The 26,239-nt window shown below is 40.8% G+C and overlaps 3 protein-coding genes across 5 annotated transcripts; all 3 read right to left on the bottom strand.

Annotated features, from left to right (window-relative positions):
* Positions 1-622: 622 nt before the first annotated feature.
* On the bottom strand, positions 623-2,626 carry LOC102710695 (leucine-rich repeat extensin-like protein 3). Of its 2 annotated transcripts, XM_040524156.1 has the most exons (2): positions 2,419-2,626; positions 623-2,376 (listed from the first exon to the last, which is right to left on the bottom strand). In XM_040524156.1, exons 1-2 carry the CDS (start codon positions 2,434-2,436, stop codon positions 1,231-1,233), a joined length of 1,164 nt encoding a protein of 387 aa, XP_040380090.1. In that variant the 5' UTR covers positions 2,437-2,626; the 3' UTR covers positions 623-1,230. The 2 variants fall into 2 exon arrangements, with proteins under 2 accessions (XP_040380090.1, XP_015692910.2); XM_015837424.2 differs by having other exon boundaries at positions 623-2,626.
* Positions 2,627-15,377: 12,751 nt separating this feature from the next.
* Positions 15,378-19,836, bottom strand: LOC102710978 (MAR-binding filament-like protein 1). Its single transcript, XM_006654045.3, has 3 exons — positions 19,501-19,836; positions 18,200-18,405; positions 15,378-17,605 (listed from the first exon to the last, which is right to left on the bottom strand). Exons 1-3 carry the CDS (start codon positions 19,757-19,759, stop codon positions 15,830-15,832), a joined length of 2,241 nt encoding a protein of 746 aa, XP_006654108.2. The 5' UTR covers positions 19,760-19,836; the 3' UTR covers positions 15,378-15,829.
* A 2,510-nt stretch (positions 19,837-22,346) lies between these two features.
* LOC102709846 (FCS-Like Zinc finger 11-like) lies at positions 22,347-24,875 on the bottom strand. Of its 2 annotated transcripts, none has more exons than XM_040524238.1 (3): positions 24,574-24,875; positions 23,451-24,280; positions 22,347-23,024 (listed from the first exon to the last, which is right to left on the bottom strand). In XM_040524238.1, the coding sequence occupies exons 2-3, from the start codon at positions 24,251-24,253 to the stop codon at positions 22,841-22,843; spliced, it is 987 nt and encodes a 328-aa protein (XP_040380172.1). In that variant the 5' UTR covers positions 24,254-24,280; positions 24,574-24,875; the 3' UTR covers positions 22,347-22,840. The 2 variants fall into 2 exon arrangements, with proteins under 2 accessions (XP_040380172.1, XP_040380171.1); XM_040524237.1 differs by having other exon boundaries at positions 23,451-24,353.
* Between the last annotated feature and the right edge of the window lie 1,364 nt (positions 24,876-26,239).

Raw genomic sequence — 26,239 nt, forward strand, 5'->3', positions numbered from 1 at the left:
TAACTCGCTTATATTAGTTATTATACTTGCTCTAACTGCATTTGTCTCATCTTACATCCAAATTAAATTAAGTGCCTATTCGATTTCAAGGCATTTCATGAAAATGTTAGAGAATTTACACTGTTCCCATGAAAATCATGCAAAATTCATACGCTCCAAAGGATCCCTAAGCAAACAAGATTAGTTTAGTTTACCAAAGAAACCCGCTGTTGGTGACACTGATTTCTTCACAAATGAATCGGTGTCTTGACAGGACAACAATAGACACCTGACCATGTCTTGGCAGGAGAATAAAAATGTTCTTCAAAGAATCTGTGGCTACATGCCTCAAGCTTCCCATGCATCCTTGCTTCAGATGCATAATGGGAGATACTTTTCCTAGCTAATTTCGTGCTGATATAGAAAAATTCACATTCTTCCACTCAAGAAGCTACTGAAAAATTCAGAAAGAGATATGTGATAGATGTAGTGGATAGGTGGCAACACAAGTTTGTACAAAGCTGAATGACAATATGAAAATATGCAATGCACCATGACCTCATGAAAGACATAACAGAGTGACAATTGAAGAGATTAAAAAAAATCCAAGAATCCAGACTTAATATCATGATAATAATAATAATAATAATAATAATAATGGAATAATAACAGTAAGTAGCTGTGGTACAAAAGTAATTTAATTAGGAAAGATATCTTCATCTAAAAACATATCCCCGGCTCTCAGCTGAAGCTTCACTGAAGAAGAAACCATCAAAGCTTCACTCTATACACCCGAAATAATAACAATAATAATAATAGTGAAAACACACCAATAATCCTCCCCATCACCTTACCCTGTCTCTCAAACAGCTTATTATTCACAACCCAATTATCGCAATTAGCCATAAATCTAAAGCTCAGATTGCTCCCCCCATCACCTACCTCCGATCCTTTTCGCCATCACTGCGAAAATTTCAAGCCGGTTGACGATGACGACAATGATGATGACGATGACGACACCGAGAACAGACACCAACAATTGCAAAATCAACTAGTGATATGTATGGTAGTTTACTCTTGTTTACGCCGGTAGCTATCATCAATCAAGAACTCTAATATTGTAAGCACAACAATTGACCACGTACAGTTGTGACGGCGAGCTCAATTGTCTCTTCCAGCTCGCCGGCGAGGTGGGGAGGTGGTGGTGCTGGTGGTGGTGGTGGTGGTGACAATGCTTCTCTTGTGAAAGAATCATCGGTAAAGCGGAGGTGGCGGCGGCGACGCGTATGGGATGGGATACACCGGCGGCAATGGGCCGGGGTATGCGGGCGGCGGAGGTGGCGGCAATGGCGGCGAGGGGACGAACTGTTTGCACTGGAACGCGGTGCAATCGACTGGCGGGAGGGCGTAGAACGCGGCGCACTGCTGCGGCATGCGCTGGGCGGGGCGGTTGGGCAGGCAGTTCCGGCGGTCGCCGTCGGCCGGCACGACGCGCGCGCAGGACGGCGGCTCGCCGGAGAAGTAGTTGTAGGAGAAGGTGAAGTTCTTGAGTCGGGGGAGGCCGCAGACCGCCTCCGGCACGGTGCCCGAGAGGCGGTTGTGCGCGACGTCGAGCTGCTCCACCTTCCGCATCCCGGCCACCTCCGGCGGGAGCGGGCCGGCGAGCGAGTTGAAGCTGACGTCGAACACGGTGACCTCCCGGAGCATCCCGACCTCGGGCGGGACGCAGGAGCTGAGGCCGTTGTTGATGAGGAGGATCTCGTTGAGCGTGGCCGACATGTTGCCGAGGCTCGCCGGGAGGCAGCCGCCGAAGTCGTTGTTGGCGAGGACGATGACGGAGACGGGGGAGTTGCCGAAGTTGTCGGGGAGCTCGAAGCGGAGGCGGTTGTGGTTGAGGAAGATGGCGTCGAGCGGGAGGTCGAACAGCTGCGGCGGGACGGAGCCCTCGAAGTCGTTGTACCGGAGGTCGAGGAACCTGAGAGCCGGGAGCTCGAGCACGACGGCGGGGAACCCGCCAACGAAGCGGTTGTTGCTGAGGTCGAGCTCGTGGAGGCGGCGGAGGCGGCGGAGGGTGGCCGGGACGAGGCCGCAGAAGCGGTTGGAGTTGAGGTGGAGCAGCGCGAGGTCGGTGAGCATCCCGAGCTCCGGCGGGAGGTACCCCGCGATGTCGCCGTGGTTGAGGTCCACCCCGGCGACGGCCACCTCCCCACGCGGCGCCCCCGGAAGCGGCGCGCAGAACACGCCGGTGTAGCCGCACACCCCGGGGCCGACCCAGTCGGCGGTGAGGTTCTTGGGGTCGGAGAAGATGGCCGTCTGCTTCCACGTCTGCAGCGCCACGTACGCGTCCCGCAGCCGCGCGCTCGGGAACCTCCACGCCGGGTCCACCTCCACCGCCGCCTCGCCGCCGCCGGCGACCACCCACACCACCACCACCGCCACTAACACCGCCTTCCTCATCGCACCACTCTCATAACACCACCAAAAAACCCACACAAAAAAAACACCAACAAACCAGACACAATCCGGCGCGAACGCGAGCAGCAATGCGGGTGGGGATTCGAGAGTTCTTGAGCTGGATGGAATGGAGAGGAGAAGAAGCGGTGGCGGAGTGGAGTGGAGTGGAGTGGGGTGGGGAGAGGAGGACAGCTATGGCACAGCTCAGAGGAGGAGGTGGTGGTGGTGGTGGTAGTGGTGGGGTGGGGAAGGAATTGGGGGAAGCTTTGCGGGGGACGCGTAGCGGAGAGGGGGGAGAGAGGCGCCGCTGGGAGGAGGGAGGATTTATGGCGCAGGGCGGGGGGAGTAATGCTTGCTTGGGGTCCCCCGTCTGTTGCACCCCGGATTAAAGGACGGTAATTAATTTATGGCGCTGATGGGTTCATGGATAATTGTTGGTGGGTCGGGCTTTTGTCGCTTTGGATATGGGCCTGGAAAGCCCAGGATCCAAACGCCATTTCCTTCTCCTAAAACGGGATGATTGTTTTTCCAGCTCGAGATTCTGATAAGCAGCGAGTGATTAACTACCTGATGGTTCTTCTTGCTTCTTGCTTCTGTCCTTTACAGTGTCCTTATGTACTTTTAATATGTTTACGTGATTAAGGTTTCGAAGAAAAAATTATGGTGTTTCTTAATAAATAAAGAATAAAAGGGGTGTGAGAGAAAGTGGCATGAATATAAATAAGAGATGATTAACGTCACAAAAAGTGCTATGAATAGTATAAAAAATACTTATATTTTGGTAAAGATTTAAATCCTAGAAATAATTATATTTTGAAATTGATGCCTAGTTTATTTTCTAAATTGTAGAAGTACATGTTCTAATAATAAAGGTGATAATCTACATTGTTTGAGTTAGAGATTTTGGAAGAACATAAACATACCAGAAGTTTATTTGGCTTTAGTCAGGCTTAGGAGCTAGAGATTAAGTGCTTGTTTGGGAGTTTAAGATTTTGAGAAGCAGCTAGTGAGAAGTCAGCTTATCAGAATCTTGAAAAGTTGGGTTTTCCAACTCTGACTTTTAACTCATTTTCTGGATTCTACAATTCAAGATTCTCAGAAACCAAGTGTCGTTTGGGAGAGTTTCTAACTTCTGGAGATTTTGTGAGAATCTGTAGCTACCAAACCCTAAAGATGCAAATAGGAAAATGTAGCTCATCAGAATATGGAGAAGTTAACCTTTGCTTCTAGCTATGAGTTTATTTCTGGATTTGTATGTATTGAATCCCAAAATGAAAATATGTACTTTTTAAGGAACTATTCCGTACTTTCTATTGGCCATAATTTGGGGTCTCATAACTTCTCTAGATTTTCACTGGATATATTCTCGTCAACTATTTCTCATATTGTCCAACTTCCCGAACAATACCATAAGAAAAACACACTTCTCAGACAGACAGAAAGTTAGAATAGTAACGTAGAAATTAATATATTATGGTATTGATGCTATGCAAACTAGTGTTACCTCAACTAGTGGTTCATGGCGTCGCAGGACCTAGGGCACACCCTACAAAGAGTCATGCCGCTTTGACCCCTTCCTTGGAAAGCAAGTAGGCGTTGGGCCAGCCCAACACCCATCAACATAGCATGTCCGTTGGGTCCTTACAATAAGGAGCCACCTAGGGAGGTTTGTGAGACTCAAATGCACCTCATCAACTACGTTTAATTTAAGGTACACGTGTCGCCGAGTAATTTTTGCCCCACATTGCAACATTAAATGTGATGGGAGGGCACATGTCATTCATTGGATAAGCGTGGAAAATAAGGGTGCCCCTGCCAGGTCTCCTTAATCCCATCATCATCATCGTCCAGGCTTATGATAACTAACAAACATTGTTAACCAGGCTTAACGGCCACCTGTCACCCACTCTCAACGGCTGACAAGGGGACACCAGTCAAAGGTCTAATGACACTAATGGAGGGCTACCTTCTTCATCTCTATCTCATATACATGGCTCATGAAGGGCCGATGAGCCCATATGAGTCTGCGATCGACCTACGGCGATGTCAGTCCCATTTCATGGTCCATTGCTAGAAAGAGGCATACACATTAAATGGCTATCCCAGAAGATATGCAGAGTTAATAAGATCATGTAGTAGCAAATTATTTATCCATGACTAAGTTAATGTGGTATCTCCTTGGCACTATAAAAGAAGAACCAAGCTAGGTGGGAAGGGGATGAAGAAAACAAAAGATAGAGAAACAAGAAGATAGCTAATAATAATCCCAAGAGTGAAGAAGATAGTTGATATTAATCCAAAGAAAGAAGCATTCCAAAGCTAGGAAAGGTACTTGTCAGGAGCCAGGGAAGCAAACTCTCAACCACAAGAGAGTATTCCGATTCACACAACCTCTATTACGTAAAAAAAAACATAATAATACCCACGAGAGTAGGGTATTACGTCCCACGCAGCCTGAACCTATATAAACACTTTGTCTATGTCATTTCTCCACAAATTCACTACATCACTCACTGAATTTGAGCCCATAATTTCTCACGCTCATTGGACTGAATACAAAAGGGGTCCATTGATCCCCTACTCAAGGAGTTTACGCACCTACACATAGATATAATGCTTATCATAAGAATTATCTATCTAAGGATAAAATTGATACCGCAAGGGTTGGTTTGTTTCAAAAACTTTTGGCATTTTCCAATTTTTTTATGCAACGTTGACGTTTGGTCCAGTGTCAATAAAAGAGATACTGTGTAAATATATAGGAAATGACAAAAAATTGAAAGGACACATTTTTTTGGATTATATTTAATTTTCTACTTTACTGAAAACAAGTTTGTAGGCATATGCTTTTACCGTGAGAATAAGATTATATTTCATAAGTATTACCACCTTTGTTTTATATTGTAAGACTTTCTAGTATTGTCTCAATTCATCAATTGATGAATGTATATAATTTATATATATGTTTAGATTCATGAGTATCCATATGAATTTAGGCAAAGTTACAAAGTCTTACATTGTGGAACGGAGGGAGTAAGAGTTTATATATCATTTTAACAATTATGTACTATAAATAAATCCTCCCCTGGTACGTCTAAATACATCAGCAAGTAGCAAATCCTCCATGATGATACTTTTTTGTTCATGTGCTCTGCAGTAGATATTCCATGATGGTGTCATCAACTTGAGCTTATGATGGATGCCACCCATGGCTATGATCGATTATTAACGTCATAACACAACAATGTTCACATGCTTCTACACATTTTTTTGCGTATACGGCACTACAGCAGCTGCCAAATCTACCAGTTTGTCTGCTTTTCACTTTTACTAAGTTCAAATTCAAGAGCACTTTTAACTTTTAGTCCAAGTTAAAGTTCAAGGCACTTTAGGCCGATTAGGTCAAGCTTCAAACCCATGATTCTATTCTTTTTTTAAAAAATAATAATATATAGAAAATCTAAAATAAAAATTCATGTCATTACATTATATAAAATTTAAAATTTAAAGAAGCCACACATTCATTCCAGAGGTCTAAAAATACCATATTAATCAACGAAAACCTTGTTGTTCACAGACTATAACATTTAACTTCTTCATCCATTTGAAATTACTTGTTTTAGGTTTATTCTAGCTCAAACATTTCCATTTTCAACCATGATAGAAATGTTTATAATTTAACGACATCTGTATTATATATTATCAAAGTATTTCTCACAGAGAATCTAAAAATAAATTATTTTAATTTAAAATGGATGCAGTATAGGGAAACATGAGAAAAGAAAAGAAATGGGCTCTGGGCTTTCATCCCAAAATATTCAATGTACCTGTACGTTAACCATGTACTGTACTCGTTTTTTTCTGAACCTGACCTGCTTGGCTTGCACCATCATTAACTGCTGTACCTGCTTATTTATGGCCATTAACCACTAGAATTAGATGTGCACAGCAATTAACTCAACTCGACCGAATCCCAGTACTACGATTCACTCCAAGGTGTTGGTGATGAAAATGAACAACTGTACAATCACCAGCCTTTACTGCTACGATGGTCATAGTAACTTCATTTTTCAGTATTTTGATATAATATTTTAACTCTTCGTCTTATTTAAATTTTTTTACGATTAATATTTTTATTGTTAGTAGATGATAAAATATGAATAATACTTTATGCGTGACTATTTTTTAAGTTTTTATACAAAATTTTAAACAAGACGATTGGTCAAACGTGGGGACACACAAAAAAAACGAAAAATAATATTATTATCGGACAGAGGTAGTACTACCTAAACCTGCAGATTTCTTCAGAGTTTACAGCTTCTTTTTTTGATTTCTTCTCACCTTTGAAGTCAAGCAACATGTGAGTGGCAGAAAAGGTTAAAGAGAAAACAGGCACAGAGCTGAAAGTGAAGAATATTAATTTGCAGTCAACCTGCATGCGTGACAAGGGGAAAAGAAGATGTTAAAAGGCAGAGTATTTGCAGTGTAAATTGTATTGCTAATGTTTTGTCACAAATGTGGGCGATATACAACCAATGTGCTACATTAATTTAATATCTAGTTTAGAATAGACTAGTAACTGACACAGTATCTGAATAATTTTATTTTTAAAAAACTTTTTAACTTCAAAATTAAAAAGAAACCTCTCAGGATTTATATTTTTATAATACACGTTTTGACCTTTGTTAACAAATATTTTTATAATACACGTGAAGTGTGCTGTAGCATCCCATTCTCCTGACATGGCAACTTTGTTTTGGCACGTCATTTATGTTAATTTCTTGCCAAATCATTGTTTTTACACTACTGAAGACCAAGTTTCCTACCTACAGCTTATAAGAAAATCCGCTTATGATAATGGCGAAAGGATCCTGGGTCGAGAACCGTATGTGAAAATCGATTTTTCGTGTGTGACACTTAAGAAAGCACCTCTGATAATAAAAGTTAGAGGTTTCTTTGTGAAATTGTACTAAAAAAATCTGAAGAGCGTACGTTCTGATTTTGTATGTAATACTCAAAATCTCTGGTTAAAGGGCTGGACCTGAACCCATAATTATATACTCCATCTGACAGTATATATTTGACCATTTATAATATTTGAAATTCTTAAGTTAACAACAAAAAAAGTTTTACGTAGACTTTCCTAAACATAGTGTGATAATATTATTTGATTTTATAAAGTTATTTTAATACAAAACTAGTGTTAGAGGTGCGAAAGTTTGATCGAATCTTCTCATACACGTCAAATAGTTGTAAACAGACAGTAACGGCACGAACGTGAGTAATACTCGTTCTTGCAATCGCAGCTGAAAATTAAGGTATTTGTTCTTGTGGGATATTCCTATATTTTGGGATAAATAAAGGAGCGCTCGCGCAAAACATAATGACTCATTAAGTATAACTATAAAAAATCTAAAAATATATACATTAGCATAATTTTAAGCAACTTATATATTAATATAATTTTAAATAACTTTTTATATAATTTATCTTAAAACACACCGTTTAGTAGTTTGAGCACGCGAAAAAAAGGTATTATTGTCAAACACACCTTTTATATACTTTAAAACAGAGGAAGTAGCAAGCACCACACAGACTCTGGTAACAAATAAAACTGTCATAGACCCTAATATAAAACATGGAGCTTTAAACTCCATAAAAAAAATTGAAAACCAGACAGAACATTGTGCAAGAGCCACACATGATATTTTATTCTTTCTGGATAAACAACTACCCAACAAATTAAATATCAAAAGGAATTGATTAGGAAACGTGGGTGAGCAGCTCTAAGAAATTTCAGCCGACGAATTAAATAGTATAGAAAGAATGTGCCAAAGAAACGTGGGTGAATAGAATAGAGATAGCTATTCTTGCCTGAAAAAGACCCCAGCATGCATAACCTGATCTAGCGGCGAATCCACACTGTGACTCACGTTAGTACAGCGCTGTTCATCCAATAAATTTGGTATTATGACGAGGTAAACTAGCTTGTCGGTTGCATACAAAATGCTGTGCACACCTTGCAACCAAAATTTGTCGGTCAAGCAGTGGAGCACTTGTCCAATGTTTGCAAAGGACAGTTGACTGTTGAGTCCACGATAAAATTCTCCTCATCTTATGGCATGTTTATTTCGCGAAAATTTTTAGGTTAGGTGTCGCCTCGGATGTTTGATCAGATATCGAAAGAATATTTCGATGACTAATTAAAAATTAATTACATAGGATGTCAGGAAACCATGAGACGAATTTTTAAGCATAATTAATCTGTCATTAGCACATGTGGGTTACTATAGCAGTTATGGCTAATCATGGACTAATTAGGCTCGAAAGGTTCTTATCGTAAATTTCTTCCAAATTATGTAATTGGTTATTGTTTAACTGTACTTAATGCTCTATACATGTGTCCAAAGATTCGATATGACGAGTGAACATGAAAATTTTTTGGAACTAAAGAGAGCCCAAGTAGTGATCTTTACTTCTATCTATAAAAATAAGCAGTGGTGGTGATGTGTGGGGCTGAATCTGTCACATATCCCACCATCAACTCTTTTTTGAAAGAAAAAAACAATTGAGACATATATATCAAACTACTTTTATTAAATCTATTTTAATAAGATGCTAATATTATGTTTTAATAGGATTGTAACGCATGGGCAATATGCTAGTATTCAAAATAACCTCAAGATGATTTCACCCTCTGTATTATACAATACTATACTATACTATATACAATACAATATTATACTATAGAGGTTTTTATACCGGTGGTCCTTAGCGAGTATTCAGGCATTCAGCGAAGAATGTGTCTGCATTTGACGTTTAGGGTCAGATTCATCGAACTCTTTCTTAATAAAAATTTGTCAATTATATATCACACTTTTGTTTGCCTAGCGAAAGTTTTAAAAGTTTGATATCTTATCCTAAACGTCACTTTATTTATCACCGGAGGCAGTACTATAGCTAATTTTGTCGCTGCCGTCTTCCTCCGATGCCCAGTTGGCGATTAAAGTTTTTCACCTCTCCCGGGTAATCAAGTAAGGAACTAAAAGTGATTAAAGTTTGTTCCATGGTTTGAGAAGTTATTCTACTAGCACATACTATGCGTGGGTCCAATGGTCCAGTCAGGAGCCTGGCCCACTTCTCGGATTTATCGCCTGCAACATCAGGGTGAAATTGTCGGTGATGTTTTATGTGATTTTGTTTTTTGTCCTGCACATTCCAGATTTCAAATTCCTCCTTAATGGATTTTATTTTCTTTTTTCGTAGGGGTATTTTTTGGTTTTTTTTCATGAAAAAGTCAAACAACATATTTTTTAAAAGTAATTTGTGAATAAAACTTTTATATATGTATTATTGACGATCGAAAAGCCAAAGACGAAAAATAAATTACGATGAAAAAACCCTCAAAATTAACTCTAGATTTAGTATTAAAATTTTAAATTTTGGGTTATAAGTGCAAGTAGAAGTGAAAAGATAGAGTGTCAATTTTACTTGTTTATGATCGAATAAAGGAAGCATCGTAGGCAATAATCAGTAAAACCCATAAAAATTTTGTAACCATGTTAGGATTATTATAATCTAACTTATTAGGAGTCAACTAAAACAATATATAACTATTATAATATATAATATCAGATTAAGCTCATTCAAATGTATTTTTTCAGATTATTAAGTGATTAAAGATCCACCCTTCGATACTTTAAAATAGTTACCTATATTTACCATTACTCTCTACTTTAGCTGATTTATAATAATCTAACGTACAGTAATCTGACCTAATAATCTAGATCGCTAAAACAAATAGGGCTTTACTCATTTAATTCGGTGCGTTTTTCTTATCGTATCTTTATGGTTGTGTGCATAGTAGATATAGATACCAATATGTAATCATCTTCCCTAGTAAAAAAGAAAAACATAATTGTACTATGAGACAGCATATGTTATATGTTTATCATTATTTTTATTACATATTAAGGATTTAACTACATAAAGTACAACATCACTGATAAATTGCATCTATTTAGAAACGTTGTGAGTACCCGTAGAAAAAGAAAAAAGAAAATATTGTCATCAACTTCAGTAGCATGATAAAATGCAATAATAGCAGTACTAGGAGCCTGGTCCTTTTGTTGCAGTTGATCGATTGCAGCTGGAGAGCAGGAAGAGAGAAAAGGAACGTTGCGAGTGATGTGATGACACGTGAAATGCCCAATGGCAATCAATGTGCATAAAGGCTAATTACGCGCGCTTATAACGAACGTATGAATCAATTATCGAGGACCGAGCGGTGCTCGGTTGGTCAGCCGTACTGGCGCGCGAGCCATCTCTCACCTTATCACCCTAGAATTTTTTCCTCACGCACTTGCGGACCCTAAAATCCTAAGCGTATGGTAGAGACGCGTACGCGTGTGTATGCGTGTGTCGTGGTGTGTGTTCGTGTGCGTCCCGTGTTATACCTTTAAAAAAATCAATTATCGCCCAACGTACACCAAAATTAAAGTGACCGTCTTCTTCTACTATTTGCGTACGTTACATGTCTCCGCTCTATCTCAGTGGCATTTCTCTAAAAGGGGTATACAACTTTCTTCGGAAGATCGTTCTAATTTTTTTTTAAATATAATTGCGTAACTACAATAAAATTATACTGAAACTAATTATAACTTATATATAGGCCTTTAGAAATATATTAAAATTATGTGTGGGGTGTAGCTAGTATCATGTGCTTGCAGCAGGTCGCATGCAACATCCTCTTATGCCATTGAGATCGGAGATGATGAGGCTTTGAGATCGAAGACGATGAGAAATTAAGGGATTGGTGGGTGAATAGAATATATGAAGAAAGAAGGGAGGAGGTGTAGGATATAGTGGATATGGGTGATTGATTGATTTTGTTGCTTGATTGGTGTTTGAATCAATCGGCCTTGGCCCATATGTTTATAGGAGAGGTGGTCTTGCGTCTATTATATGGCATTTTCAAATCACTTTTACTATTGATCAATTTTTTGTTCTCATGTCAAACACGCTAGCAATGCATGGGGCTAAGGGGAGAGGGTGTGTATAGGTTTTTTTTTTAACTTGCATACACGCCTTCAGATTATCATCCAACAGCAGTGACCAGATTTGATTAATGGAATTAAAAATTTTAAACATTTGATCACTAGTCAGACCTTTTTCAAATTAGGCTTAGGAATGTGTTAGGACTCGGGAAACTCCAGCCTAGAAACAAGGAAATACGAAAAGAGCTAAACTGAATTTGGCTCTAGAGTATGTGAGTTGGACCGACCACTAGAGATTCACATCCTAGTCTGACCGGTCACATAAGGTAGGTCGAATCGGTCTCTCGGAGAAATAAGATATGCACTCCAAATTTGGCTTGAGCTTATAGTAAAACCAAACTAGCGCTAATTTTGGGTTTCAGTGGCTAAAATGTCGAAAGTTGTCCCACTTGATTTTCTATCCTAAGAAATGTAGCAAATAGCTTATCAAAATAGTGCAAAACATAAAAAACACATCTGTTCTTGAAACACACTGATTTTTTTCTACACAACTCTTTTTTCCCCCTGAATATTTCAATGGATATATCAATTTCACATGTAATCCCACGATGCTTATGGGCACTTCGAACAACAACACAATATATATATATATATATATATAGACCCACGTGTCAGTGACCGGTCTCTCAAGATTGCAGTAACCTGGAAGGCGTAGCGTAAATGTTAATGACCCCTTGCAATCTCCAAACTAACCTGAATATGGATGCATATATTGCAGCCGAGTCCCAAAACCAGGAGACCACCGAAGAAAACAAGTCCGTGAATGCAGTAAAACTTGGAGACAGCGTCACAGATGTTCAGGCTTATATTAAGGCAGTCACAGGGGGAACAATGCCGGCCATGTCTTTACTTCATGTTCATGATCCGGCTGGCCAGGAAACCTACATGTAGTACCTGATACTGCTAAGTCCTTGGCCATGGCCGTTGGAGCTTGTGGTCTGTGGCCAGCCAACAGCTAGCTAGGTAGCTGCAACAATGGCCAACCAAACCTCTGCCTAGGTGATGCATGCATGAATCGATTGAATTCAAGGCCCGTTTAGTTTCCAAAAAAAAATCCTAAAAAAAATCACATCGAATTTTTGGATATCTAAATGGAGTATTAAATATAGACAAATAAGAATTGATTGCAGAGTTAGAAGAGAAAATCGTGAAACGAATCTTTTGAGCCTGATTAGTCCATAATTAGTCATATGTACTACCGTACCCACATGTACTAACGACGGATTAATTAGGCTCAAAAGATATATCTTGCGGTTTCCATGCGAGCTATGAAATTTATTTTTTATTCGTGTCCGAAAATCACTTCCGACGTCCGATCAAACGTCCGACGTGACACCCAAAAATTTTCTTTTCACGAACTAAACGCTTCAGTCAGGGTGAAAATTTTATGAACTGGCAGGGCAGCCAAAGACAAGGATACAACGATGATAGTTATGCCTGGCCAGCTGACCTGCATCAAAGTGGAAAGTGATTGTTGCAGCTTGGGAATTTTGTAGTTTATAAATCTCTTCATGGACCAGGTTGGGCCTGGAAAAAAGGAAGTCCTCACAAACCCGGCCCGAAGCGCGGGAAAAGCTAGAAATAGTTTTTGTTATTGTGTTTCTGAACTAAAGATATTTCTCTGTTGTTGTTAATACAAAACTAAAACTAATCCAAATTGTTTCCTGATTACTCCATTTGATTTATTTTGGTTTTGAAATCAGGCCAGGCCGTGGTGGTCATAAACAAGTGCTGCCTAGCTATTTCATGAGTCTTCCCTCAAACAAGAAAAAACCTACTCCATATGAAATTTTAACATGTCTAACTATGAGATATTGAGATGACAATCGTGCTAAACCAACTGAAAGTCACCCTGAATTTTGTGGTCAGGTCAAGCTGATGATGTGGTTTCCAAGCAGCAGTGGCCAACTAACTGAATGATGATGATTGTCCCCACCACAATGACCTCAACGGCATGAATGCAGTGCAGATGACAATGCATTACCAGCAAGATGGACATGGGTGCTCGAAAGTTGGGAGATATATATACCTGCAGGTTCAGCATCATGGCATGATCGATCCAATTGTATGGGCCACTGATCTGCTGCATGATGATTGTGCCTGAAGATTCTGAATTCCTCTTTCCATTTTTCTGTGTATCACTGTGTCCAAAATGGGGCAAATTTGATGAGTTCTTTTGAAACCAGGGGCAGGGAATTCTGATCAGTTTCAGTGATTTGATAGAACAAAAGCAATGCATAATGCAACACCAACGGCGACATGTACCCACAAGCACTAGAAAAGACCAGTATTCTACATATGCTCTTTCTTTCAAGCCAAAAAACAACTAAAGCTCAAAATCCAAATGGGAGCTTTCTTTTTATGATTACCATTATTTTTTTAAAAAAAATGCTTACTTATGGTCACTACCAGAGAGGCAGAGACTAGGAGAGACCCTATTATCATTATCCTTACACAGCTGAAAGAAAAGCTCATGTGATTATTATGAAAAAAACTTAGGGAAACCAACAAAAGTCAGAGTGCAACCACTAGCCATTACGATGTCATGAGGTGCAGAAAAGCTTGCAAGCAAACGAGGCTAAGAGCAAGTCCAATGACATGGTCCACAGCTATCTCAATTTCTTCTATGCCGAGCTTTTTTATCATCCATAAAAGAGTATATAGAGATACCATATTTTTCATATAAAAATTTGGTACCTTAAGTTTCTTCTATAGTTTGGAACATCTAAACGGCATATCGGTATTTTCAGAACAATCACTTGTATCTAATCTACTAGGTATGAAAATTACCACGTCATCTATAGTTAACAATAAAAGATACTCCCATCGTACCATAAAGATTTTTATTTCTAGCTATACACTTGGAAATACTTGTCTATGTGCAATAGCCAAAAACAAAGTCTCTGTGCAATGGGCAAGGTGGTATATCGTACTTCCTCCGTCCAAAACAAGTGACCACCTTCAAATCAAAATTTGTTCCAAAATACTGCATTTCACACCTCCCACCATGTCTTTAAATTTATCTCACCTTAACTACAACCATCATCCTATTGATAAGCATCTACTCTCTCCGTTTCGCAATATAAGACTTTCTAGCACTGTCTAGATACATATAAATTAAATACATTTATTAATGAATAAATTTAGGCAACGCAAGAAAATCTTACAATATAAAACGGAGGTAGTATTATTTAATAAGTGGCATCTTGATGATTTTTCTACTCCGGTAGTTTGTCTTGTCTCTTCTAAAGTGGTCATTGTTTTTGGACAATAACACGTGAAATTATTGGATGGAGACAATTGTAACACCCCAGGTTTTCCTAACCTGGAATACTACACAAAACACGAAAAAAAAACTCACTAGATCCCAAACTTACCCAAACTTAACGGAGTCACATTTGAGATCATCTAAACACTACATAATCTGCCATAATATATTAAAACACTACATAACTTCATCACTACTGTGCAGATTTAATATAATAGCAGATTTGAAATTCCATGAAAGTCATTCTTTCCATGAGCAGGTATAATAGCAGGCTATAAACCAGCTATAAGCATATTTTAAAGAGATAAGAAGGAAGAAAAAAGAAAGGTGGGCTACTAATTTATAGTCAGTTGCACATAGGCTCCAAAATAAAATATGTATGACATGTAAAACTATGTATTAATATTTTATAAGTAAATATTGTATGAGTTGACTATTAGATTAACTATAGTATTAGATTAGATTGACCATAGATTGCTAGTAAGTTAGCTATACGTTACTCTTAGTAAAGTCGCACATCTCTGTACATCTTAGGGAGTCACGCCACTCCTAATCAATACGTTGCAGCGTTTAGCTTCAATCATTTCACGTGCAGAGATTATCTAGCAGATTATACTCAGCATAAGACTCGATAGCAAGACTCGAGTGAATAATTGAAGATCGACAAAACATATGAACAGAGTATCATACTACGTTCAAAAATTGCCAAAACTCATATAACACAAGGAACTACAATGGTTTCTCCAGGGACAACGGAAGAGCTAGGAACAAGGAGAGAGATCGAAATATCTGCACGAATGTTTCTTGATTCTACCATTGGAAAGTTCAACGTTAATATCCTTGTAAGATGACTAAACAGAAGAATGCAACGACAGCGATTCAGATCGCGGGCGGATCCAGCCGAGCGAGAGAGGGGAGGCTGATTGCTTTCTTCCTCCTTCTGCCTCCCTACTCTTCTTTTTCATATTTTTCCTTCCTCCCGTCGTCTTATCTTTCTAAGTGGATCCAACGAATAGGGGGACTTTAAGCCCCTCCAGTATCCACACTAGACCCGCCCCTGATCACAGTGTTCTTATAATGCTCGTGTACTCCGTTTGGTTTTTCTTCTATAAATCCTTGAAGGAGAATGAACATCTCCAGCATCGAATTTGTTACTATTCGGAACAGGATCATTCAAATTTTGCTCATGTTGAGACGCATTTGATGGCACACTTGTTTCCGGAAGTTCTGTTTTCAGAGATCCACTTGCACTAACCTGCCGCCTCAGTCTCAATATCTCACCTTTTGCCGTGGCCAATTCCTCTTCAAGTTTCTTGGACCTCATTTCAAAATTCTCTCTCTCCGCTCCAAGCATTTTTATTAGATTCTGAGCGTCCACCATATCTTTCCGAGCTTCCATTGTACTTTCCTTCTGGTGCTCCAGAGCCTCTGAAAGCATCTCTTTCTCTTCCTCAATAGTAGCAATCCTAGAATTTGCGCTGTCCAGCCTCTCAGACAGGAACTGTGTACTGTCATCCACCTCTTTTTTTGAACTAGTCACCTCATCAAGATCTGCTTGAAGAACACGTCGCGCTTCAGATTCTACAATCGACTGTTCCACCAATGCCTCAAGCTCCCTGTTTAGAGTAGCATTAATTTTACGTTCTCTAACAAGCTCATCTGTTGCAGACTCTAACTTCTTATATGCATCCAGCAGTTCTTTATTAAGGTCCTCACGTGCTTCCAAAGTAGACACTAACTGATTAGAGGTGACATCAAGTTTTTCTTGTGTCTTTTCAAGTATATCCCTCACTGAGGCCAGCTCATCTGAAAGAACTTTAGAAACTGCTTCAGCCTCTGCTATTTTATTAGTCAAAACCTGTTTTGCTGTATTGGACTCATCTGTCAACTTTGAAATCTGGGTTATCAATTGCTGATTTGATATCTTTGCTTCATCAAGCTCTTCGGAGAGGTTAAACACCTTATTTCTGGAATCTGTTAGTGCCCCTTCAGTGGACTGAACAAGCTCTGATAATTTTTTATGAGCTTCAACCTCATCATCTAGCATTGCTCTGTTAGTGTCCAATTCACTGTTCAGCTCAGCAATTATAATTTTGTTTTTATTAGCATCACTTAATGCAGCAGAAAGTTGTTCTTCAAGCTGTTTCAGCATAGTATCTTTCTCGATCAATAGTTCAGAGTCATGAGATGCCCTCGTATCAAAAGATGCTGTAAGGTCTACATACTGTTTCATTAGTTCACTTACCTTTTCTTCCGCTCCACTTTTTGCAGTGTATAATATTTTGACCTCCTCATTCAATGAATCAATTGAAGATATCTTTGAGTTTAGATCATCTTTAGCTGCAGAATAATCCTCCTCCAGCTGCCCTATTTTAGAATTTGCATGTTCAAGGCTTGCTTTGGTTTCACTGTAGATCAACTGCAGCTTCTGATAGTCTTCTTCCTTGAAAGAAAGTGATGAGCTTAGTTCCCTGATGGATTCCTCCTTGGCATTCACCTCCTGTCTAAGCAGATTAACCTTGTCCTGTAAAATATCAAGTGTTTCCAACTTTTCTCTCAATTTGCCTTCAAATGCATGATTGTGTTCTTCTGCTTGTGCAATGCTACTCTTAAGTCGACATATCTCATGTTTAAGCTGTTCAACTAGTTCTTTCTCCCTTCTCACTTCCTCCTTTAAGGATGTTACAGTTCTCTTAGTCAAAGTCAATTGATCTAGAATGGAAGCTTCCTTCTCCCGGAACATCCTAGCCTGTTTCTTTTGTTCTGCTTGTTCATTCAATATCTGTTTCTCATAGTTTTCTCTAAGCATAGACATTGCTGCCTCATTTTCAGCCAATTTGGTCTCCATCTGGGCAAACAGGATATTAAACTTATTAGTTAAGGAAAATATTTTTCCAAAATCCAATTTTCGTTTATATATTAATTCCAACAGAATTTTATCACATGATCTCAATAAATGAACGCCCTCATAGTATATCTGCAGTCTATATTAATTTATCAAATACATAGTTGCAAATTGGCAGGTAATGCTCTGCAAGACAAAGAAAATAGCAAATTAACATATGATAGTATGTTTGATCAAGACTATTATCAGAACACCCAACAATTAGAATAATTTTCTACTGAAACAGTAAACAAGGAAAGTCAAGGAATTTTTAACTATGTATACTGTGTATCAAGTCGACATCATAATTAATATATCCCAGTGCTAGGGTAAATAAATCAAATTGACAGTAGTCTGAATGTGTTCAAATTTATTATTAAAGAAATGGATACTACCTTGTGCATGCAGCATAGTGATATCTCAAGGTAACACGATGGTGCACAGAAAATCTCAACATGCATATGAAATCTGGGATGACAAATAATAATAGCTAATATAGCTGAAGTAAAGTAACTCTAGTTCAAAATTTGCTGATTGAAAGGATTGAAGATGGCATACAGCTGAGACAGTAGATTGCAACGCTTTTTTTTCCTGTTGAGAAGCACCAAAAAGTCCAGCAAGTACACCAGAAGCAATAACTGCAATTGCATTCAGAAAACCTGCAAGTGGATTCACTGCAGGTGGTGCTTTCACCTCATCCTGAGATTTGTCAGCCGAAGGTTCTTCAGGCTGAGTTTCCTCAGTCTTCACACTGTCCATTCTATCTGCAAAATAGTGTAACCAATTCGTCATGTTTATCAGTTCATCACAAGGTGAACAACTTGACTGATTAAGGAAACTTATGTTTAACATAAATACAAGGAGATGAACAGAATGTCACATAAGTGCACGATCAGAAGTGTGTCACTCAGGCAAAGAATAACTTCAATGTGTTCTGGAACAGGTCGGTTCCAGCATACAACTAAATACTGGAGTAAGTTGCCAGCTAGGTCAGGTGCGCGTCAAACCCTAGCAGATACCCCTCGGTTATGACGGAAACCCCATGCAGTAACCCTCTCAGTTTTTCGCAGAAACCATGTGGTTACTGATGTAACCATGATACCATCAGGTAGTTGTAACCCCTATCGAAACAGTAGGGAAACCCTTGCGTCTAGTGTGTGTGTGTGTGTGTGTGTGGCCGTAGGGCATTCTCTTGACAGGTGAGGTTGATGGGGAACAATTGGAACAACAAGGGCATGAAATTAATCGATTCTTTTAGTTCTGCATCTTGTTATCTATATTCAGCCACTAATCTACTTTTTGCATTGGTTCTCTCCAAATCACACTACTACTGCAATATGTGAATGCCAACCACTGGTTCATCAATCATCACACACAAAACCTATCGCAGCAATTAGCCAAAGGCCCAAATATCAGAACTGGAATTATTCTGCAATTACAGGCAATCTAGAACAGGAAGAGAGGCTGTTCCCCATGTTACAGTATCAAGTCTCTACACTGCAACACATCCTGCTGATCTATATGTTTCAGTGGTGATTCATGCAACTCCGAAGGTTACTCCCGCTGCGTCGGGCCACCTCGTAAGGATTACCGCCTACGAAATGTGGGGATTATCCAAAAACTATTGGGTCATGTGTCCTCACTGCTCAGTCACTGACAAAAATTGACTAATTGCTCCCACGGCACTCATTGCGGCGACGAGCAAACAAGGGTATTAGACTACTAGATTCCACGGATGCTCCCAAAAATCTACGAGGACCTCAACATTTACGCCCACGTTTCAACCTAAATTTCTCGCACGCACTCCTCGCTCCGACACCGAGCAGGACGCTGCTCTCTCAATAACTGGTAGTACTAACCGGTGACGAGATCCACCGCCGTCGACGGCCGCGCGGCCGCGGCCGCCACAGCATCACGCAGGCGGAGGAGCGGGAGCACCGAGACGCCCGCCAGGAGCACGGCCCTCCTCCCTGCCGCCAGCACCGACGGGGAGCAGGCGGCGGCGGCGGACACGGCCCCATGCCCCGCGCGCGGGCGGCGGCCAGGAGTGAGGAGCGAGAGGCGGGGAGGGTGCGGCGGTGGTGGCGCCGGCGAGAGGAGGAGGTGGTGGTAGCCCATGGCGCCGCGCTGCCGACAGCGAGAGCGAGAGCTAAAACCCTAGGCCCCCCGGCGCCGTCGCTTGGAAGCTTGAGTTGGCGGCGCCGGCGCGGAAGCGAAGCAGCGGGAGGCGAATTCAGGAGTATTATGGGCTGGTTCGCAATAACTTCAAATTCTAAACGATGTATTTTTTAGTTTTATATAAAAGTTGTTTTAAAAAATCATATTAATCTATTTTTCAAATTTATAATAGCTAATACTTAATTAATTATATGCTAATGGTTGTTCCTGTTTTGTGTGTGTTGATTTGATGGCTTTGAAGTCCCTCTTGCAAACGAGCCCTATGTCATTCTCGAATATGATTTCATCTCTTTTGCTATTTCGAATTTGGGTTTCACCGTTAAACAAGACAACTCTGCTAGTTTGTCGTTTCCTCTCATTTCTTGCAATTTGAAAATAGTTCTCTTTTTTATGCATGGAATGATTGTGTTTGCCCCCAAGATACTTGCTGGTAGCGGTTACGATGGTGTCAAGACTGACCTTTGGTCCTACGATGTCATCCTCTATGCATGGTTTGTCCAGATGTCATAGTTCTGAAAGATGTTGTCTATTTTACGGCCCACCACTGGTCTCGCGTTGACGCCGGTGGACACGCTTAGTGTCACCACTATTCGAGAGGGCCCGGTCGTGTCTCCGGACAAGCCACGACTCACACAGGCAACATGTGGTTCATGACACGAAAGCAAACGAGCAGCGTGATAGCACGTGCAGCTGGGGTCAGATTTGGCGTCGTTGTAACCGCCACGGGCAAACACCTTATGGACAAAATAGTCATAAAACGCATAGAAAAAATAAAAAAACATTTTCAAATCGCGAGAAATGGAGAAAATTGCAAAGTAACGAAGTGGCCTGTTTGATAATGGCATTTTGGTAAAACCTAAACCGGAATTATAAAATAGACGAATCCCATCTGTGACCATGGTAGAATAGCAAATTCTCAGAACTCCCCTGAAATGGTTTGGTTTAGTTTAGTTTAGCTTATTAAAAATGTCTCATAATGTACTCCTTTAAGTTTCGTCCTCCCCTCTATTTTCGTAAGTTTTATCATTTCGAATATGAGTATGATTTAAAAGTTAAACTACCAATTATTTTTAAAACATTTTGTCTAAATACACTAGCACGACATATATAGTTGAGTATTAAAAATATTTTAATAGAAATATTTATTTATTTACTTATTGTATATATTTTAGTAGAAAATATATACTATTCATAATGGTGGATGAAAGGAAATCTACCGTCCACCAACTATATTATATATATATATTGTCTTAATAACCGCTCATTTATGTATAAAATATTTAAGGGTCATATATATTTGCTCTATTTTTCATCTCTAAGATACAAGTTTTAAAAATAATACCATGCATATGATTCATATTTTCTTCACAGCAAAGCACATATTTAGCTAGTCATAATTAAAGATATATTTTAAATACCATATCGTTGTCCAAACTAACATTAATTATCAAACGTGTAGTAATTCTTAATGTTTTATGAAAGTTATTTTATAAAAATATTATTTAACTATAATATTACATTATACATATATTATAAAAAATAAGTGAAATTTTACTTTCTAAAAATACATCATGGTTTTTTATTTCTTCCCTTAAACGATTTTTATAGTCTTGTAGAGTATTACTATTACGTACTCCATCCTCCCTTAAAAAGACAAATTTTTGATTTCCGTATCTAATGTTTAATCATCCATCTTATTTAAAAAAATTCAAAAAATTTAAAAGAAATTACTCACTACTTTTTATGATTTATCATCTAATAAAAACAAAAATCTTAATCTAAAAAATTTTAAATAAGACGAAGAGTAAAAAGTGAAAGATTAATTTATTTTGGAACGCAGGGAGTAGATTAGTTCAAAATTTTGTTACAAATCATATGTAATAATTTCGTCAATAATTGTGTTTCTGGAAAGGTGTAGAAATGGTCCGTTTCTTTGTATCTACTATTGTTATGTTCTATCTTTTTATGTGCGGAAATATTCATTCACGTAAGAGTGCCGACCAATTTGCTAAGCAAAATGGACAACGATTAGGCCCAATGCAGTAGCTCACGGACTTGACTATCTTGTCAGGAATTAGGCCCAAAATTGCAGTAAGCATCTGGGCCGATTTTGAATCTAGATTGGGCTGATTTTTGGTCCATTTTGCCCTAATGTTATAGACTTTCCCATTAAGTTGCCTCATCTGCTTGTTTGCCTGTAAGCGTTCTCTATTCTTCAAATTTCAATGAATTTCTCGACTTTATAAACTGTCAAATAGTAAGCATTTATCTTACTGATATTTCGAAGAACAATGGCCCTGCCCATAATTGAACCTAATACAGAATTTTTGCTCTGAAATCTCAATACGGAGCCCACAAAAGGTTTTGAGAGAATCAAATGATCTTAAACCTGAACTCGTGAACAGCTAGAAACGATCACATATGCATCATTCTTCTTCACTGCAGTCTGCACTAGAACTGCTTATAGATCATGAAAAATTCAGGCATCTTCAGAGCTGCATTTTAAGACACCTCCCAAGGTCCCAGCTATTTCTACAGATCAACAAGAAAAGCTCTAAACATCATCACAGATTCACAGTGGCATGATGGTCATGCAACTCCAGTACTCAGCACTGCTCAAAGTAAGAAAAGATAACGAATTTACCCAAAGCAGCTCAATGCCATTATAAAAGAGTTGTTGCAAAAACCTACAACACGAACATCGCCATTGCTGCTAAGAGCCTAGAAGGAAAAACAAAGAAGACAGAAGAAGAAATGGGAATTGCAGTTGCCAATAGCCTTGAGACCAAAACCACAGACTAAATGCAGGCAACCACTATATTTCCCTAAAATGCCTGAGCTCATAGCTCAGCAAATTTTGGAGACACAGCTAGATGCAGCTTCCGATCCTCTATGACCTGCCAATGCAGCCGAGTTTCTCAACTGCTGAAACACAACTTACAAAATCAGCAGAATGGTGGTGGTCGCGGGCGACGATGATGGCTTACATTATTGATCATCTATCCCAGCGCACAGCTTCGGTCAGGCATGGGGGGAGCTGGTGCTCATGTCAAGCACGGCCATTCCGGCCATAAATAAGTCGTCGTGAAATGACGAAGCCGAGCCAATTGAAATGGGGGAGGAGATTGCAGTGTTGCTCTCCTCTTCATCCTCTATCAGGATCTCCTGGTCCCTGCAGTCACCGCTGCAGAATGACTTCTCACCTCTGCAGAAGACATTTCAGCAGATTAGTCAGTGTTTTCTTCCATGTTTAGATCTTCCGATTTAACATGAGCTTTCATTAGTCCGAAATCTGTTCAGTTTCATTATCAGGTTAGCCTCACAAACAAGTAAGCAGATTCTTAAATATACTGTTCCCAATCTATCAAGTTCAACAAGAGTCACTAAATTCTTCAATACTCTTATCTCCAATCTATTCACTTGACATGAACAAACAATCAGCAAATTATAAAGTATGCTATTCCCAACCTCTCCTCTTCAAGAAAAGTTCACCTACTTATAATTTTATAAACACATCAAACTGCAACTACTGCAAATTCCCAAAAGAATCAAACTTGCAGCACATTGATCTCAGCTAGCTTATATAGGAGTATATAATAAGAATCAAATTGTGATTGCTGCATGAATATACCGATAAAAGCAGAGGTCGTTGCCATCCAGCTTCTTCTTGCAATACGAGCAGACGCGGCGGAGCTCCTCGCCGGAGCCGGACAGCTTCACGAGCCAGTAGGACTCGGTGCAGGGCTCCAAGATGCAATCCCCAAAAATGTGCGTCGTCTTCGGGTTGGGGCCGCGAGCAATGATGCGGGTGTAGTCCTCCGACTGCTCCACCTCCGTCGCCGACACCGACCCGATGTACCGCGGCGGGCAGCCGATCGACGCCGGCAGCGAGCCGGTCGCCGGGAACTTGCCAAGATCGGCGGCGCGGCCGGCGTTCACGCCGAGCTGAGCACCGCCGGAGACGGTGACCTCTGGACCAGACTTCACATCCCCATAGAACCTGCTGCACGGCACCGACATGCCGCCGCCGCCGGCGACGGCGTCCCCCGCCTTCCCGAGCTCCGGCTGCACGGGGCCGCAGGCTCTCGGCTGGGAGGGGAAGGACCTCGCGACGCACCGCCGCATTTGGGGCCCGAGCAGGCGGTTCTCGGCGGCGCCGGGCTCGGGGAGGCCGTCGATGAGGCCGCCGAGCCCGGCTCGCCGCGCGTCCCAGCTCCTGGGCGACCGCGGCAGCGGGCCGCCGCCGAGCGCCGCGAAGGCCCTGAGGTCGAGCGGCGACGTCGGGCTCCGCGCCGGCGAGTCGCACTCGCACCTCGCCGCCGCTAGCCCCACCAGCAGCCGCGGCACCTTGAAGAACGCCGCCGCGCTCCGAGGCTTCCCGGCGCCGTCAGCGGCGTCCCCGGCGTCGGGCACCACCACCACCTTCCTCAACATAATGCCCTCCTCCTCCTCCTCGACCCCCTGCAACGCCGCGCCGGCAACCAAGATCAGATGGATGGATGGATCGATCGACGCGCCGCAAGAAGAAATCCCCCTAAAAGAAGAGAAAAAAATCCAATATTTAGTTAGCTACTGCTACGATCCAAGAACCAGTCGAGCTCGTCGTCGTCGAGGGAGCGGCGCCGCAAGGAGACAAGATGAGCAACGGCACCGGATAGATAAGCTCATCGCGGAATCTGCCATCCCCCACCCCCCCCCCCCCCCAACTTGCGAGCAAGAAGACACGAACGACCCACACGCATCACGCATCCCACCTGACCAAGCTCCGGTAGCTTCCTCTTCTTCCTCCTCCTCCTCCTGACCGATGATCTCTCGCCTCCACCCCCACACCACCGCAATGGTGGAGCAGTAGTAGGCAAGGCAAAGCAAGAAGAAGAGGAGGAGGAGGAGCTCAGCTCAGCAGTGAGCTCCACTGGTCACTCTACTCTGCCTGTCTCTGTCTCTCTACATGGGACTTTGGCGTGCAGCACATCAAAATCAGAGGAGAGAGAGGGAGGGAGGGAGAAAGCGGCAGCTAGGCGAGGTAGCCATAGCGGGCTAGCTCGGCGCCGTGAGTGAGGTGAGGTGACGGGTGGGGGCAGAGTGTGCAGTGGCAGTGGTGAGCAGAGGCAGCGCTCGGGTTGCTTGCCTGCTTGCTTCTGCAATACTCCTCCCTACGGATCGTATCATTCATGGGTGTCAGACTGAGCCAGAGAGATGGTAGAGAGTAGAGCAAGTTCAATAGAATAGTTGGAGCCAACTCTTAGCTCCAATTTATCTATAATTAATCTAATAGTCAATTTATATAATAGTTATTTATAAAACATTAGTACAGGGTCCTATATATCATATACATATTTTATCTTGGAGCTCGTGTTCTCTATCCACTCTTATCTCTTTAAAATATGCTTATAGCTGACTTAGAGCATCCCAACAGCTCATCTAAATTTGGTCATCTATATCTTCATTTGGATGATCATCTAAAACGCTTTCATCCTTCATATCCTTTGTACTCCAGCAGATCATCTATATATGGCATCCTCTATATCTATTTGGAGGATTGGAGAGAACATCTAAATATAGAGTTTCTCTCCCCTAATATGGATGACATCTAAAAATAGATGATGAGATAGATGATCTGTTGGAGCTCAACTTTTACTCTTCATTCTCTATTTCTAGTATGGAGGATGGGATGGATGAGCTGTTAGGAATACTTTTATAGTCTGTTATTGTACCTGCTCGTATAAAAGCTAATACAATAGCAAGCTATAAGCTAGTCGTAAACATATTTTAATGAGATAAGAGAGGAGAGAGAAGAGCAGTAGGCTACAGATTTGTAGCTAGCTGCAGTACGAACTATAAAATGTAGTGTGTATGACAGGTACAATATAGTGGTATATGTTTTGTAGGTAACTATTGTATAAATTGACTATTAGATTGGCTATAGATGAACTTGAGCTAGTAATTGGCTATATTATTGAACTTGCTCTAGTAGAGTAGTACTGTAGCTGCCTTCAAATGGAGTATATACGACCTATGAATACGTATACGGCTAGATGTGTGATACAAATACAAGCTACTCCCTTTAGTTAAAAATAGGGACGGCTATAGTACGGTATTCCGTTTTAGAACAAAGATACTAAATGCGATATCTCATCGGTACCAAATGTGATATCTTACCGGTATCATTGGATACCAGACTGGTATTACATGATACCGCTATTGGTTACGACTAATACGTCCATCCCAACATGAACTGGCGCCATTGCTAGTTAGTTGCTTAAACCCAATGTATTTCACCTTCCCCTCCTTCACAATTTTCTTAAGCTCACCGATCTACTGAAATTCCAGCAAATTATGTCTCAGTTCATCACCAACCAATCAGAAAGGCATTACAAGAATTATGGTGTACTATACGGGAAGGACAGGTTGTTTGGATCC

This window comes from Oryza brachyantha, chromosome 5 (assembly GCF_000231095.2).
Source record: "Oryza brachyantha chromosome 5, ObraRS2, whole genome shotgun sequence".
Lineage (NCBI taxonomy): Eukaryota > Viridiplantae > Streptophyta > Magnoliopsida > Poales > Poaceae > Oryza > Oryza brachyantha.